This window comes from Amblyomma mixtum, chromosome 2 (genome assembly GCF_055824585.1).
Source record: "Amblyomma mixtum isolate Tamu chromosome 2, ASM5582458v1, whole genome shotgun sequence".
In the NCBI taxonomy this organism is placed as follows: domain Eukaryota; kingdom Metazoa; phylum Arthropoda; class Arachnida; order Ixodida; family Ixodidae; genus Amblyomma; species Amblyomma mixtum.
In genome coordinates, this window is record NC_143013.1 from 59,033,750 (window position 1) to 59,048,996 (window position 15,247).

At 44.1% G+C, this 15,247-nt stretch overlaps 1 protein-coding gene across 1 annotated transcript; it reads left to right on the forward strand.

Moving 5' to 3' along the window:
- The first annotated feature begins 1,826 nt into the window (after positions 1-1,826).
- Positions 1,827-8,338, forward strand: LOC149359440 (uncharacterized). Its single transcript, XM_089567683.1, has 3 exons — positions 1,827-1,923; positions 4,869-4,980; positions 8,176-8,338. The coding sequence occupies exons 1-3, from the start codon at positions 1,827-1,829 to the stop codon at positions 8,336-8,338; spliced, it is 372 nt and encodes a 123-aa protein (XP_089423809.1).
- Positions 8,339-15,247: the final 6,909 nt, after the last annotated feature.

Sequence of the window (15,247 nt, forward strand, 5' to 3'; positions counted from 1 at the left end):
TCACGACAGTGGAGAAACGGGGGCCCACCTCGCGACGTCGCTGTGGTTCTGCGCCTCCAAATCACGTGATACATGACGTCACACCACGTGACACGATGACGTCACGACAGTGGAGAAACGGGGGCCCACCTCGCGCCGTCGCTGTGGTTGTGCGCCTCCAAATCACGTGACACGATGATGCCACACCACGTGACACGATGACGTCACGGCAGTGGAGAAACGGGGGCCCACCTCGCGCCGTCGCTGTGGTTGTGCGCCACCAAATCCCGTGATACATGACGTCACACCACGTGACACGATGACGTCACGACAGTGGAGAAACGGGGGCCCACCTCGCGCCGTCGCTGTGGTTGTGCGCCTCCAAATCACGTGATACATGACGTCACACCACGTGACACGATGACGTCACGACAGTGGAGAAACGGGGGCCCACCTCGCGCCGTCGCTGTGGTTGTGCGCCTCCAAATTACGCGACACGATGATGCTTCGCATTCTCCAGGCTTAACCAAGTTAAGCCTCAGCCATTTTTTTTCCTTCGTCCGTCTACGGGTCTTTGTAATTATTTCCAAGAAAGAGTACATTTTGTTTGGCATTTTCATTAGTACCGCGGAAGATACAGAACAGTGCACAAAATAAAATACAAAGCGCTAAGAAGTAGAAGCCGTAAGTGACTGTACTTATTCTCAGTAACCGTTTGTATATTTGGTTTGACTATTTATCTGGTAGCTTTGGTAACCGCATATCAATTCATCAGCCTATGCTGACGTCAGGTAATGCGCAATTTAAACTATACCGAAATTAACAAACGCTGTGGTTGGTGAGTGTCTATGGCACTGAGCTACTAAACGTTACGATGGAGGCTATATGCAAAAACACCCGTACGCTGTGCGATGTGACGCCAGGTTAAAGAAGCCCATAGCTTTAGAATTATTGCGGAGCTACCTAAAACAGCTGCGCTCAGACCCCGTGTTCTGTACCGGTACGTTGAAGCCTACATATACAGAGGCCATGGCACCTGGAAAAGGGATTCCAGGACAAAAAGAAAGCATTTATTTCATCAATGGAAAAAAACTGGGTTGTCTCGAGTCGTTAAGCTTATTACCAAGACGTCGAAGAGCTGAACAAATTGCTATCCCGCTATTGCGTTGATCCACCCTCAGTATCGAACGTGCAACCTTTTACTTTAGGTGACACCTCTAGACACGACCATATCGAAGTATCGTGTCTAACCGGGACACACATCGCACCTGCACGCGAGGCGCAAGCTCGAGCGGGGTTCGCTCCAAACGACATTGAAGGCTTGCCCAAGTAGTGTTGCGAAGCTCGTGATTTGTGTTCTCCCACTTGTTTATACTTCTTTGCGCTCCTATAGAAGCTACCGGCCTGGTCGGGCCTTGTCTGAGGCGTTAGAGCTCATTTGTGTGTTCGTGCAACCAATCGTGCTTCACACTATAGTGCTAGGATAATAGTTTTATACTCTTTGCCTCTGAATTTTTAAATTCACTTCCTGCAAACAAAAACAATTAAAATCATGCACCTGCTGTACCTAGACAGGAAAGGTAAAAGTCTTCGCGTGGAGCTGCTTTCAGAATGCAAAATTAAAATCTCAGTCTTTCTTCTTTTTATTTTCTTTCGTTGCGAGGTATCGCGGTGTTTATGCGAGACCAGTTGGCATGCAAACTCCTGCTGCTCGAGCTGCGACGCGAATATATTTACTGCCAGCTGACAAAGGTGGCGTGTTGTGATGAGCGCCTTTCTGTGGAAGCGCGAAATGCTTGCTCCTAGCGAACGTGCAGCCGACGGCGCTACAGTCGATACATCGAAAAATGTTTTCTATGCACGATGTCACATTCGTGTTGGTAGCCATTTGCCTAGCAGGAAGCGATGGATACGTGGCACAGGCGGCCGTTCAAATTACAAATGGTGAGTGCGGAAGTTTTGTTCCTATGTACTGTTCATTTTATTTAATGGAGCAGAGCCAATAATCTAAGATTACGGTCCTTATTAGCAAATACGCGAGGCGCATCATTGGGTACCCAATGATGAGCCTTGCGTATCCATAATCCATAATCCATATAAACGATCCAAATATACTGCGAAATTTTTGAATATGTTATATCTACTTCTTGGCGTCTCCTTACTTTCTTTGTTTGACAATCGATAGTGAAGGTAACTGGCTCTCTGCTACGTTTTTAGAGACGTTGATGTATTTAGCAAGGCAATATATTGGCCGTAATAACAACCTCAACCTGCTAATTGCCTCAGTTCTGTTTACCCCAGCCAATTAAAGACTAAAAAACATTAGTTTAGAACATATTCCCCCATCTTCTTCATCACGACGAATAACACCGGCTAGGACCTGTTATTCTGCAATTTTCCTGAAGGTAAAATCGAGAGGATCCGTGTTCCGAAATAACGTGCTCTTGAAACTTAATGCATACGTTGCATGTCAAAGTGGTTGCCTAACTCCTCGTTTTTCAAATCCGCATTACTGCCGAAAGGTTCTCCAGCTTAATTTATAGTGGAGCACCAATAGAAATCCCAAATAATATCAAAATTCTGGGTGTTACATTTTCTCAGAGCATGCTATGGGATGGTCACATTGATGCTGTTTTAACCAAGTTATCTTGAGCAGTTGGCATTATTTCCCGTTACAAAGCTTTTCTTCCGTATCAAGTGAAGATTCTGCTTTATAATTCCCTGTTTTCCTCTCATCTTAATTACTGTTTTTTAATCTGGGGCACAACCACGTATACAAATTTGCAAAAGATCTTCATACTTCAAAAAAAACTTATCAGAATACTTTTCAATCAATCATACAACAGTCACTCGCAAGGTCTTTTCCCAAAAGAAAACATAATACCAGTATTCAATCTATACAATTATAAGCTAACACTTGCATTCCAGCGCGAATTAAAAAATCATCTTGAATCTTTGCATTAGTTGTCTTTACTGGAAAAAAGAACTGTTTGTTACCCTACCCGTCATAAAGACGAGTGGATTGTACCAACTCCTAGAACCAACTATGCAATGGAAAAATTATCCTTCACCCTTCCAACACTATTAAATAACTATAGAAAATCCGGGACTGACCTGTTTAATATATCTAAACGCGAATTACGACAGCTTCACTGCACACACTCCTAAAAATTGTACCTGTGTTCCTATGATATGTATATTTATTCTTTTGTTTATTGTACCTCTTTGTGCCCTCTGTATTTATTGCATTGTTGTTGTTTTTTCTTCTTTTTTTTCTTTCTACTGTACTTTATTTTGGCTCTGCTAAATCGCGAAGAGTTTAGATGTGTATATTTATGTTGTTCCATGCCTTGCTGCTGTTGCCCTGTAGAGGGGGGCTGCGGGCCTTTGTCAAGCTGCGGTTTACGAGCAGCTTTTACCCACAACCTCCTCCATCATACCGATGGAAATAAAGATTATTATTATTATTCTTATAAAAAGCATATCGCCAAAAACCCCACAATTGACACATTATAAATTTTAAGTCGCTATTATCTGAATGTTTCGCTACGGGCTTCAGCGTTAAAAACCCAGCTAGAAATTCTTCCTTGTCTCTACAACCTATACCTGCTATTCTGCATTTTGAGAAATACTTTTGTAATGGAGGTGTGTTCCTTGTAGCAAGCGATAGATTTCTTTCCGCAATGACAGCTGCAAATAGTGGCAAACTACATATAAGCACAGTAGTGAGCTACTAATCATAGTTCGGGGGCCTTTGCTCCTCTGTGTCTTGCCTAGAGCGCGTTCATTTTCTTTGGTGGGAAGGCGGTAAAATGCACCAGTGGTTTGGGGCACTGAGAGTTTTTCTTGCTCGTTCTTATGTGCCTGTTAACCGTTTAACCGCTGTGGCGGATGCGAATCGTGAGAACTGTTTCTAGGAATTATGTGCAGGGGTATAGGAAATCGTCAGTTGTTAGCCATTTTTTTTGTACATATCACAGTGAATACGGGAAGCTCAGACCCTCTTCTGCTAAAAGCAAGTGGGAAAAAAAGAGATGGGAGCTGTAGATTTAACCCAAATCGGGTTTGTTTTTAACCTCAAGGTTTGTAAATTTTCATCGTTTCCATAGCGTTCCATTATGTAAACTGTGAATGCTTTTCGAACAAATACTAGGCGAGGAATCGAAACGCTGTCGTCGTTGACCTCTGCGGGAGATCGCCTAGAATCTAAATTGTGCTAGAAAACACAACCTGTTATCTGTGCGATTTACCATGTAAAGAAAAAACCGGTAATTCTTTTATTCAAGGTGCACAGGCCGTTAGGTTTCAGAGCACTTGAGATCGGCTGTCTCAGATTCCTAATGACACGCTTGTGCGGCGTTCTTGAGCAAGAAAGGCTCTGGGCCCGTTTTCGTGTCCATTCTAACAACTGGATAGCGCAAAGAGATAAGCGTGAAGTACACAGCACTGGAGCATCATCGCCACCAACATCATCATCAGCCAGGCCACGCCCACTACTGCACAAAGCATGCTTCGATTTCTCTCCAATTAACCCCGTCTTGTGTCAGCTGCAGCCACTTTCAAATGGCAGCCTTTTCCAAGCCGGGCTTTTTTCTACGCCGGCACGAGCGCTGCATTCTCTTCGCACTCTTGCTCTGCTGAGAAGAAATGCAGATAATAAATACTAAATATATTCACAGTTAAAGCATCAAAAAATCTCACCAGGGGGACTGCGTTTCGTATGAAATGAATAATTTTGACCAGCATTTACATTAACGCCGCAAAACGTTTCTAGCCGAGTGACAGCAGTCAGCTTTATATATGAATGGTATTCGTGTTCCTACTCAAGAAAGGCGTTGAAGTAGTCCTCTAAGATTCGTCCCGCAATATCAGTGTTCTTGTCCTTGCAGGCCACTGCCACTACGAGGGAAAACGAATTCCGGTCAACAAATCCATAAGCCTTGAAAAACCCTGTGAGTCGTGGGACTGCGACGGGCTTTCCAGCGCGGTCATGATCACAGGGTAAAGTGATTTCCCTTCAGGGATCATGGAATCGTGTTTCCTCGTCCAACTGAGGGAATAGATATCAACTTCATCATCATCAGCCTGACTACACCCACTGCAGGGCAAAGGCCTCTCCCATGTCTCTCCAATTAACCCTGTCCTTTGTCAGTTGCCGCCACTGTATCCCCGCAAACGTCTTAATCTCATCCGCCCACCTAACTTTCTGCCGTCCCCTGCTACGTTTGCTTTCTCTTGGAATCCACTCCTTTACCCTCAAGGACCAGCGGTTATCCTGCCTTCACATTACAGGCCCTGCCCAAGCCCATTTCTTCCTCTTGATTTTTACTAAGATTTCAACTAAGAGTTGATGGAGAATACCTGAGTAATTTGCGATTCGCTGATGGCATTGCCTTGCTAAGCCACTCAGGATATGAACTTAAAGATACTAAAAGTAATGAGTAAAGTTTGTAACTGTTGCCCATCTAACAAGTAAGAGTTGCTCACTCTGACTAATAGCACTTAGAAGCGAGCTCAAATTTTCGGTAACTCTTTGTTACAGTCATTCTATTAATGACGACCGCGCAGTTTAGCCTGATCCACAGCGCCCCAACAACGATTTCACTACCTGTATTTCTACCTTTGTGATAGCTTCCGGCAGGTAGTGATGATAACTAAGGGCGACACAAGGCAGCGCCTAATCTGTCCGATCACCGTGGCGTACTTATTCGAGGTCACAGTTGCAGAAAAAATAAGGAATTACAGGCACGAAAGAGAGAGGACCCAAAGCGCTCCCGACTACGTGACTAACGTACCCTAAGGAACCTAAATACGCCTCATCCAACAGTCACCGCTGCATTACTGCGAATTCCTGCGAACAACCTGGTAGCATGGTAGCATGCGAACAACCTGGTAGCAACCTGGTAGCCCGAATGAAAATCGCTCCGAGTGGCGAAGAAATTAAGGAGAAGGCAGCCCGCCCGCAGTAACAAACAAAGCAGGCATTTTTTTATGCAACGATTAATAAAACAGACGAGAACACACGTAATCTCCAAAAAAACAACCATGAGTGCCGCTTGAGGCATTACAACCCTTTTATGGTTGCGTGTCTCCCATTGCGTATTCTGAAGACTAATTAATCTCGTATACACTCGGCTGTAAGCCGGAAAAGAGAGCCTGATGCTACAAAAGTGGCTGCTTTACTGAGCTGTAGTGATTATTTTGCCAAACGAAGGTTAGAAAGTAAATGTTTCATCGATATCAACGGCGCCGAGGAGTATCATGAATTGTACATCCTTAACGTGAGACAACAAATTTTACCGCAGATGCTAAAACAAAGAGAAAGGAAGAACAAAGCCGTGTCTAAGGTGATGTTTAAATCCTATTCTGGTGTATATCGTCAAGCCGGATATATATGCTGGACACTTCTAGAGGTAGGCAATGCTCCTGGTCATGATGTTTTACATAGTTTTTAAATGTTGATGCAAGTTAAAGGCTATACATGTCATTTAACCTTAAGAAATGACTGAATACGATTGTTGAAGCAGTTGGAAAAATTAACGGAAGAAGTGCAGCGCCGCCTAACACAAGATTACATAAAACAAAGGCACAAAATAACATAGCTCTGTACGCATATGTCTGTCATCTCACTTTAAGTATGAAGCTATTGCATCGACCATACCATGCGCTCCTTCAGCGATAGGCAGGCCTTAGATTTTGTAGCACCATTGTGTTGACTTCGGTTACGCAGGTAGCTTACTTTAGTCGAAAAATGAAAAAAACTAAGTTCATCTAAAGTTGCGGTTGGGTGGGGTTGCAGACGAAATAAAAGCTGAATATTTGCAGTTTTGCAACTCAGCAAGACCCTGTGGCATGAGTCTTTACCTTGTGTGTACGATGTGTAGGCTAGTTGTGTTGAAAGTCGCGCTTCCAATTGACCCCACCTGTCATTCCGCCCTTCGTTTCTTTCTACTCTGCGGTCATTCTTTCTCCATGCTTTAATGCAAGCTCGTAAACGCGCCAATAAAACTCACATGTAAATTCGCTCTAGTGTCTATATAGCCCTTGCCTTTCCCGTGCGAGTTGCGCCGCGCGCTGTCACTGTGCGTAGTGTGAGCAAAAATTCCATTGCAATCATTATTCTGCCCGAGACCTGAGCTCTAAATAAAGCTGGGCTTCGTTTGGTATAACGCCAGTTTTGTATAACGTTTTAACGCTTCTCAAAAATCGCAGTGTAATTGACATATCTTCTTGAAAACTGAGCTTCCTCATCGTACCTAACGTCAAGCATATGTTCTTGTAGCATATGTGACGACATAAGAGAAGACGTCTGAGCAGGTAATGCTGTGTTCCCGAGTGCGGCATGGCAGCCATACTCCACTCACCCTAACAGAGCGAACACGCTGCTCATGGTACCCTGCTATTGGGATGCCCTTTTAGATTAGCTGCAGAAAACGCGGACTGCTGGTACCGAAAACCTCGTTTATAAAACACGATATAACACTCCTATCATAGGCTGGACAGGGTAGACGAACACCTAGAAAGGTGTCAAAAATAGGATCAAAACAGAAATAGAAACATCGATGCTTCACGGCCGCTGCCGTCCGTGAAAAATTAGTCCCATCGGCTATGAAAACAGCAAGATCAAAGTCTTTGGAAAATTTCACTCCTCTTTCCCTTTAGTGTTAGTTATTAAGGACCGCAGACTCAGCAACAGCAATAAATTCAGGGTGTGTACAAAAAAAGACGAACACAATTAGAATTTGCTACCTCCAATAACTTTCCTTGTCCGCGCAAGTGCTCTTTGGCACGGTAGATTAAATTAAACAATGACAAAGCTTCAATTTTTTGAAACAAAAGTCTGTACACATAAATGTATTAAGGGCTGTGAGCTTTACGGGAGGAGCAATGCACGAGGAATAAACACTTACGTAATAACACGTCGTAATATCAAGCGGCACATTCTAATACGTTCCTCTTTATGCACCCCCACGCTACGTTTACAGGTGTTACGATTACTAACCAGGCCACTGCTGTAGGTTTCTTTCCTACCATAAATAATTTCTGCATATTTGGGATTTTGTTCGCCAACCATCTATAGGTTGCTGAACTTGAACCTTCATATTATAAACCACGAGGTCCAGACAGCAATTCGTCCCTTTCTCACGTTGGGAAACTTGAGTGCTAAATTCACAACCACATTTTTTTTGCCCCCAGGTGCTCTCCGATACACGCCGGGCCAGAATGCAGGCAGGTAAAGGGAAGAGGGAGATTTCCCAGCTGCTGCAAGCGGCCAGTGTGTGACGGCGTTGCGATCAACGAAAGAAGGACGAGTCAGTCATCGAGAAATGCATGGGCAGGGCGACTGTGGAGCGCTTGAACAATTGTTTTCTGAATTAAAAGATGCAGAATGATTGACCCGCGTATCAATAGGCTGAAAATAAGATGGTCTACAAAGGTGCAATGTTTGGAGAGACGATGGTGGAATCCCGGATCATTGAAGAAGACACCCATAGTTCATCGGTGTACTTCGAAAAAAATACGACTACTGTAACTGAGAGAAATTATGGATGAAATATTTCATAATGATCGGTAAGAGCAGTCAGGCTTACGGTGTGATCATCCACAGTTCAGGAATGAAATAAACTGACACAACAGATCTTCGGTGCATTAAAAGTTACTGCGAATTTCAGCGTGGTGACATTTTTCTAGTATTTGACGTGCTGTGAATCGTAACCATTAGGCGAATATGCGCTTCTTTGGGTGACTGCACGCAACACATTGAGACATTTTGTAATGTTTGGGCTAATTGCAAAGGTTCCGGCTGACACCACCCCTGAAGCATTATGACTGCGAAGCATCACAACACAAACACCCAATCAAGGGTGATTGTCTTGGTTACGTTTTGATTATTAATTTCATTAACTTTACAGTCATGTCATTCCAACTAGCACCCCAAAAATCATTACCGTGGTTCCGTTAACACGAAATATGCCCTTACTGATCTATGTCCGCCTCCTCACGTAAATATACACCATGCTTTATACGCTTGCCAAATCAGCAAGAAGCCTCGGTGTGTAATGATCAACCGCTACAAATCTACTGCTGTGCACGTGCTAACTTCATGCAGACGCGCTGCCTAGCTGCTTATTTCATCATGAACAGACTCCACTCACAATTTCTTGCTGAATTAAGTTTCATTCATTTAGTCACCAACGCCTTCGGCGAGGGCTGGCTGAAGTAGGCAGCGTCAATCGCGATATTACTTAAGGAATGGAAAGAAAGAAATGGAGAAAGAGGAAAAGCGAAAAAGAAAGAAAGAAAGAAAGAAAGAAAGGAAAGCAAGACCGAAAGGAAGGAAGAAAGAAAGAAAGGAAGAAAGGAAGAAAGAAGGAAAGAAAGGAAGGAAGAAGGAAAGAAAGAAAGAAAGGAAGAAAGAAGGAAAGAAAGAAAGAAAGAAAGAAAGGAAGAAAGGAAGAAAGAAGGAAAGAAAGGAAGGAAGAATGAATGAAAGAAACAAAGGAAGAAGGAAGGAAAGAAGGAAAGAAAGAAAGACAGAAAGAAAGAAAGAGAGGAAGAAAGAAGAAAGAAGGGAAGAAAGAAAGAAAGAAAGAAGGAAGGAAAGAAGGAATGAAAGAAAGGAACAAAGGAAGAAAGAGAGAAAGAAAAAAAGAAGGAAGGAAAGAAAGAAAGAAAGAAGGAAAGAAAGGAAGAAGGAAAGAGAGAAAGAAAGGAAGAAAGAAAGCAAGAATAAACTAAAGTAAAACTCCTCAAAACCACATTTCCCTATAAGTAGCATAAACGTGCTGTTTGAAGGAAGTCCGCTGTACTGAACAACTATCATCGTCACTGTGCTGCACTCTTCCGACCGAGAGCTGAACTAAAGCGTTAGAAGTTTGATCGCTTTCCTCCAGGTGCCGCAAAGAGACCAGGAAGCTTAGTCGGTGAAAATATTTTCGCCAACTCTAAAGTAACTCAGGGCGCCTTGACGCAGCTTGTTATCATCCTAAAAGAAACGAAAACGGTCATATAAAGAGAGACACGCAAAAACGCGATGACTGGTCCTTTCCCAAAGCAGACAAGTGAAATTAAGTGGACACGCGTTTGAGAAAAACGCCTTTTTTGTCGAAAAGAGGTGTGTTTGTTTTTTTCTTGTATATACTATGTGTAAGTCTTTCTGTTTCTTTCCAACAGTGGCAGCGCCGAATACACAAGCTAGGGTATTCAAACATGTGGTGTAAATAAGCCAAGTGGCAGAAAAACTAGCGCTATTGTACTTCTTTCACAACACCGAAAATTTGAAGAGTGGTGTTTCCTGCCATTTAGGTGCTGCAGGCAGGTAGAAGAAGCTTTCTTATTTCGAATGCATCTTCGGGCAGTTTACCAGGTGGAAAAATAAATTGACACTAGCGTGTCTTTTTTTCCCAGGATCTCACTAACCATTTCCTTATTTAATCTCTAAGTGTTTTTACATTATTGCTTTTACTCTCGTTGTAGCGCAATTAAATTTGGTATCAACATGCTTCACTAGCTACATAATGCAGCCATGGAATTGTTATTGCAATTTGTGGCCGCGAATGGGATGCATATTTGTTACAAAAATTGAAGTCGCACCAGAAACAAAAATTCTAGCCTAACAATGTGAGAGCGTCCACGCAAAAGCTTATGGAACTAGGAGTATTCAACACGTATAACGAACACAGCGAGGCGGCCACATTCTTTAAGAAAGTCAGGCTAGCACAATCCAAGGTAGGAAGGCACCTATTAACGAGACTTGGCCACCGAGATGCAATAAGAGAGATCAAGAATTCGACTGGCACACCACAAAACATTAGGGAAACGTTCGCGGTCAGCCCTATACCAAAAACAATGAGCCCCCTGCACAACACAGGGAGGAGAGAGGCTAGGGCAAGAGCTCTAGGCCGAAGCCTGGCAAAGAAATCAAACGTCCTCTACGTAGATGCTTCCACGTACAGAGACAGGAAAGCGGCGGTCGTAGCCGTCGCTAACAACCAGGGAAAAGAAATATCCAGCATGTCAATTGGGACTGGGGATATAGACACGGCGGAGGAGGTGGCAATAGCTTTAGCCATCAGGGAAACAAACAAACAACAAGAGCTACACAATAGTAAGAGACTCACAGGCTGCATGCAGACGCTTCCTAAGGGGAAGAATAAGCAAGCAGGTCGGCACCCTCCTCAGGGAGGCGACAAAACTCAAAAACAAACAGAAAATGGTATGAGCACCTGGGCACGGAGGAGTGGAGGGAACTTTAAAGTCGACGCGATAGTTTCAGGTTACACAAACCGATCGAGCGACGACAAGGGGGAGACCAACACTACTCCGAACAGCTACGGAGAGCTCACCCTGTTTTGGAAGTCACGACGCCGTAAATACTCGATTCCCCACAAGACACTCACAAGACATCAGGCAACTGCATCAAGACGGCTACAAACAAACTCATACCCAAGTCGCTACATATACAGTAAGATTTGGCCTATGCAATAGACTCCAGAATGCGTGTGGTGCTGAGAGATAGCCACCCTCTACCACTCCACCTGGAGCTGTCAGGCGAGACCGATAGAGCCCAAAATTACAAACCCGTCAGTCGAGCAGTGGGAGGAGCTTCTGCCCAGCTCCGACCCGCAAGATCGGCTTGCGCTGGTTGAGCGGGCCGAGGAGGCAGCAAGAACCAATGGGATTCTTTACCTAGGAATACCACCTGCAGCTGCAAGACTCCAACCCCTAAATCCCGTCCCATTTGGCGGAATGAAGTTTTATATTACTATACTGCTACTTGAAAATAAAAACTTAGTTACGAGGCAAACGTTTTTCCTCATTGCATTTAAGGAACGACAGTGAGCAAATTCAGATAATTATCAGCGCTGTCGTTCTTATATAGTGCTGAATACTAGGTACAAATAAATGTTCCAATATTTCGCCAGCATTATAGAAAAAGTATGACCAGGCAAGAGCGGCGAAAATGGACAAAATATTACGAAAGAACTCACAAAAATCTCTCGACTTTGAAATTTTCTTAACCGTCTGGCACGAAGATTACAAGAAATATTTTTTCTGGACCCTGTCGCCTTGAAGGCGTCAGCAGAAATCGCTTTTTTTTTGGAAACAGGGTTGAGATCTTCCGCTCCCTGTGCTGGAGTTTTCACTACAACTCACTAGGTTACACTGATGGACTCATGGTTATGTACCCCGCTATGAGGGGCTTCTCATGAGTGTTATTATTCACTAAAGCGCTCTTGTTTAATTTTCGCGCTATTTCTGCGGCGTATGGAAGGCACAATTAAAGACGTTTAACTAACAAATTTTATGCGCTTCTCTGCACCACCACTGGAAAAACAGTGCAAAAGATTTCGTACTTAGCACTTCAAATATTCTTGTTTGATTTTTATGGTCATGATTTGAACATATCAATATTACTTACAATTTGCTCTAAAATATACCTCATGACAATATGCGAGTCTAAAAACAAAAGCGGGAGTCCTTATCAAACAATTCCAGGAGAACTTAAGTCTCCTTAACATGCGGAAATACGAAAGCTGTGCGTGGTCCGCCACCTGCGCCATCTGCTGGGGCAACGCCGTACATTGGGAGGGGGTTTTCAGTGGGTACCGCATGATGGCGCTATGACTGCACCCCAAACAGGGAGGAAATCTGCCGGAAAGGGAGGAAATTTGACTCTCTTGACTGCGACATCTGTAATTAACATGCTCATGGCCCTAGTACATATCTCTAAAATACGTTTTTAACTTTATCAAAACTTCATTTTGAGCTAGTAGGTGCATTTTGAATCTAAGAAAAGTCTAAGAAAGAAGAAAAATCTAATAAATTTAAGAAGAGAACTTAAGAAAAGAGTCAGAGCCTGTGGCCTGTTGTTTCTTCTGTGGCTACATGCTTTAGCGCTGATATTTTTCTTAGGTACGTTTTTAAGAACTGTGCATTCATTATACGCCCCTTTATTCAGCTTCAGTACCCGCCGTGGTGGCTCAGTGGTTAAGGCGCTCGTCTACCGAGCCGGAGCACCCGGTTTCGAACGCAAAAAGGCGGAACGCAAAAATGCTCCCGTGTGCAGTGTGATGTCAGTGCACGTTAAAGATCCACAGATTGTCGAAATTATCCAGGAGCCATCCTCTATGGCACCACTTTTGGTCTTCTTTCACTCCCGCCTTGTTCCCATACCTTAGGCGCGGTTCGGGTGTCTGCCGAGGTTTCATGCACTTACTGCGCCATTTCCTTTGCTCAAAAATCAGTTTTTTTCTTTACATCGCCGAGCGCTACCAAACGTAGCAGAAGGCCCTGCTACGCTGCGGGCGAGTGTTTCGCTATCGAAGTATGCTAAAGACTCCTATGGTAATGAACAACAGGTTTGTCACTTAGTTCCGAACATAGGCGCTTATTTGGTTGAAATTATTGCTGGAGGGCTAAATTACCACTCGTCATCTTTTACAGACGTCAGCAAAACCAGAAAGTAAATCTTCGAGTTATTTGATAACGCGCTTTTCCCCAGAAAAAAAAAAGAAGAGAGGTACAATTATTGTCATTACAGGGCAAAGACGAGGAAGAGACGCGTGCACAGATACGACTCTGCCAATTATGTTTGGTTGGCTTATTAGGGATTGACGTCCCAAAGGGACTCAGGCTACGAGGGACGCCGTAGTGGAGGGCTCCGGAAATTTCGACCACCTGGGGTTCTTTAACGTGCATTGACATCGCACAGTACACGGACCTCTAGAATTTCTCCTCCATCGAAATTCGGCCGCCTTTTAAAATAAATGAAACCTTAGCTGACAGTCCTTATGTTTCGAAGAAAATGTCGGTTGGAGTTCTAAACGAAGACGCTACTTGCTTGAAAGTTGCACAAAAACGAGGCGAGTCAATTCAAATCTCTGTCTACTGCGCACTTCCTCTCTCTCTGGTGCGCGCAAACAATGCACGCCTGAAGCGGCCGTGCATAATACATGAGGGGAAAAACCGCGAGGCGTGAATGAAGCCGAATGAAAATTCACCCGACACTGCACTTTCAGCTCGAAGTGAAATACATTATGCATGCGACGTCACTGCCACCTTTTGTGACTGAGACTCGTCTCCATGCGTCCAACAGGGCAAGCGGAGAAGAAGGGACGGTTGTGTGAAATGTGCTGCTCGAGATGGTCGCTGCGACTTTATCTCGCTTCGAGGGTCGAACGCTGTGCGGATCTTTGTGTCTTCATCGTTCAAATCTCATTTTAAGAGAGGGAAGTAAGGCTGTCGATACCCCGGATAAAACACTTGGCATGTGTTACGCTCTTAAGACAAAGCGTATGTTCTGCAACTTTATCGGCAAAGGTTTGAAAAATTCTCCCGCCACAACCGTTGGCTCGTTTGTGGTGAAACCGCGCACAAAGCTTCCTTATTGTTGTCCGTTTTAAGCCATAGTAAGTATAAAAGTGGTACTTACCAGGTTTGGTCACGCGAGATGCGAAACCAGAAGCACCCGCGTTGAGATCGAGCCGCCGTCATAGAATTTCTGCCGAAAGGTACTGGTGGCGCCATCTGGCATCGCTGAAGGAAAGCGCTGCGACGGAGGCGCCGAGGCGAGCGCTGCAACGAGCGCGGCGGCTTGCTTTGAATGTTGTACCGCCATTGACTTATCATTGTTTTCCCGTTCAAACGCCGGCATATTCCCCTTCCGACTACAGAGCATGCATGCCGAGAAAACGCAATGTTCTCGTTCTGCTACAGTGCTCGAGAAGACTAACGCATGCTGTTTACTTTTATTGCGTAAATCGTCATAGATAAGCCTGGAAACGGTCTATGGTTTGCATTGCCCGCATTGTAAAGCACTATAACATCGATACCTGAGACGACATGGCCCGAACGACGCATTCAAAGCAACCGCGGCAGACGGTGCTCCGGAAGTATTGACGCTTGACATTTTGTACCAACCACCAGTGACCTACCCCTGTTGTACTCTATTATTCAGGTATAGGGTTCTCTGAATGGAATGTAAGTAATAAAATTCTGCAGAGTCGAATGTCGCTATTTTCTTCGGAAATTTTTATCGACGCGCTGTTCAGTTGATTTTTCTGAAGTAAAAAAAAGAACAACGGCGTTTTTGCCTCGAGTATATTCTGATAAGTACTCAGAATTAGACAAACATTTTCGTGAAAAATCGTATGAAACTTGATATCAGCTTCGCGGAAGTGAATAAAACGGCGAGATTAGCTAGAACAACAATCAGGATAAATTCCAAGAACGCCACATTGAATGCACAGTTCTTGAGGATTCACAC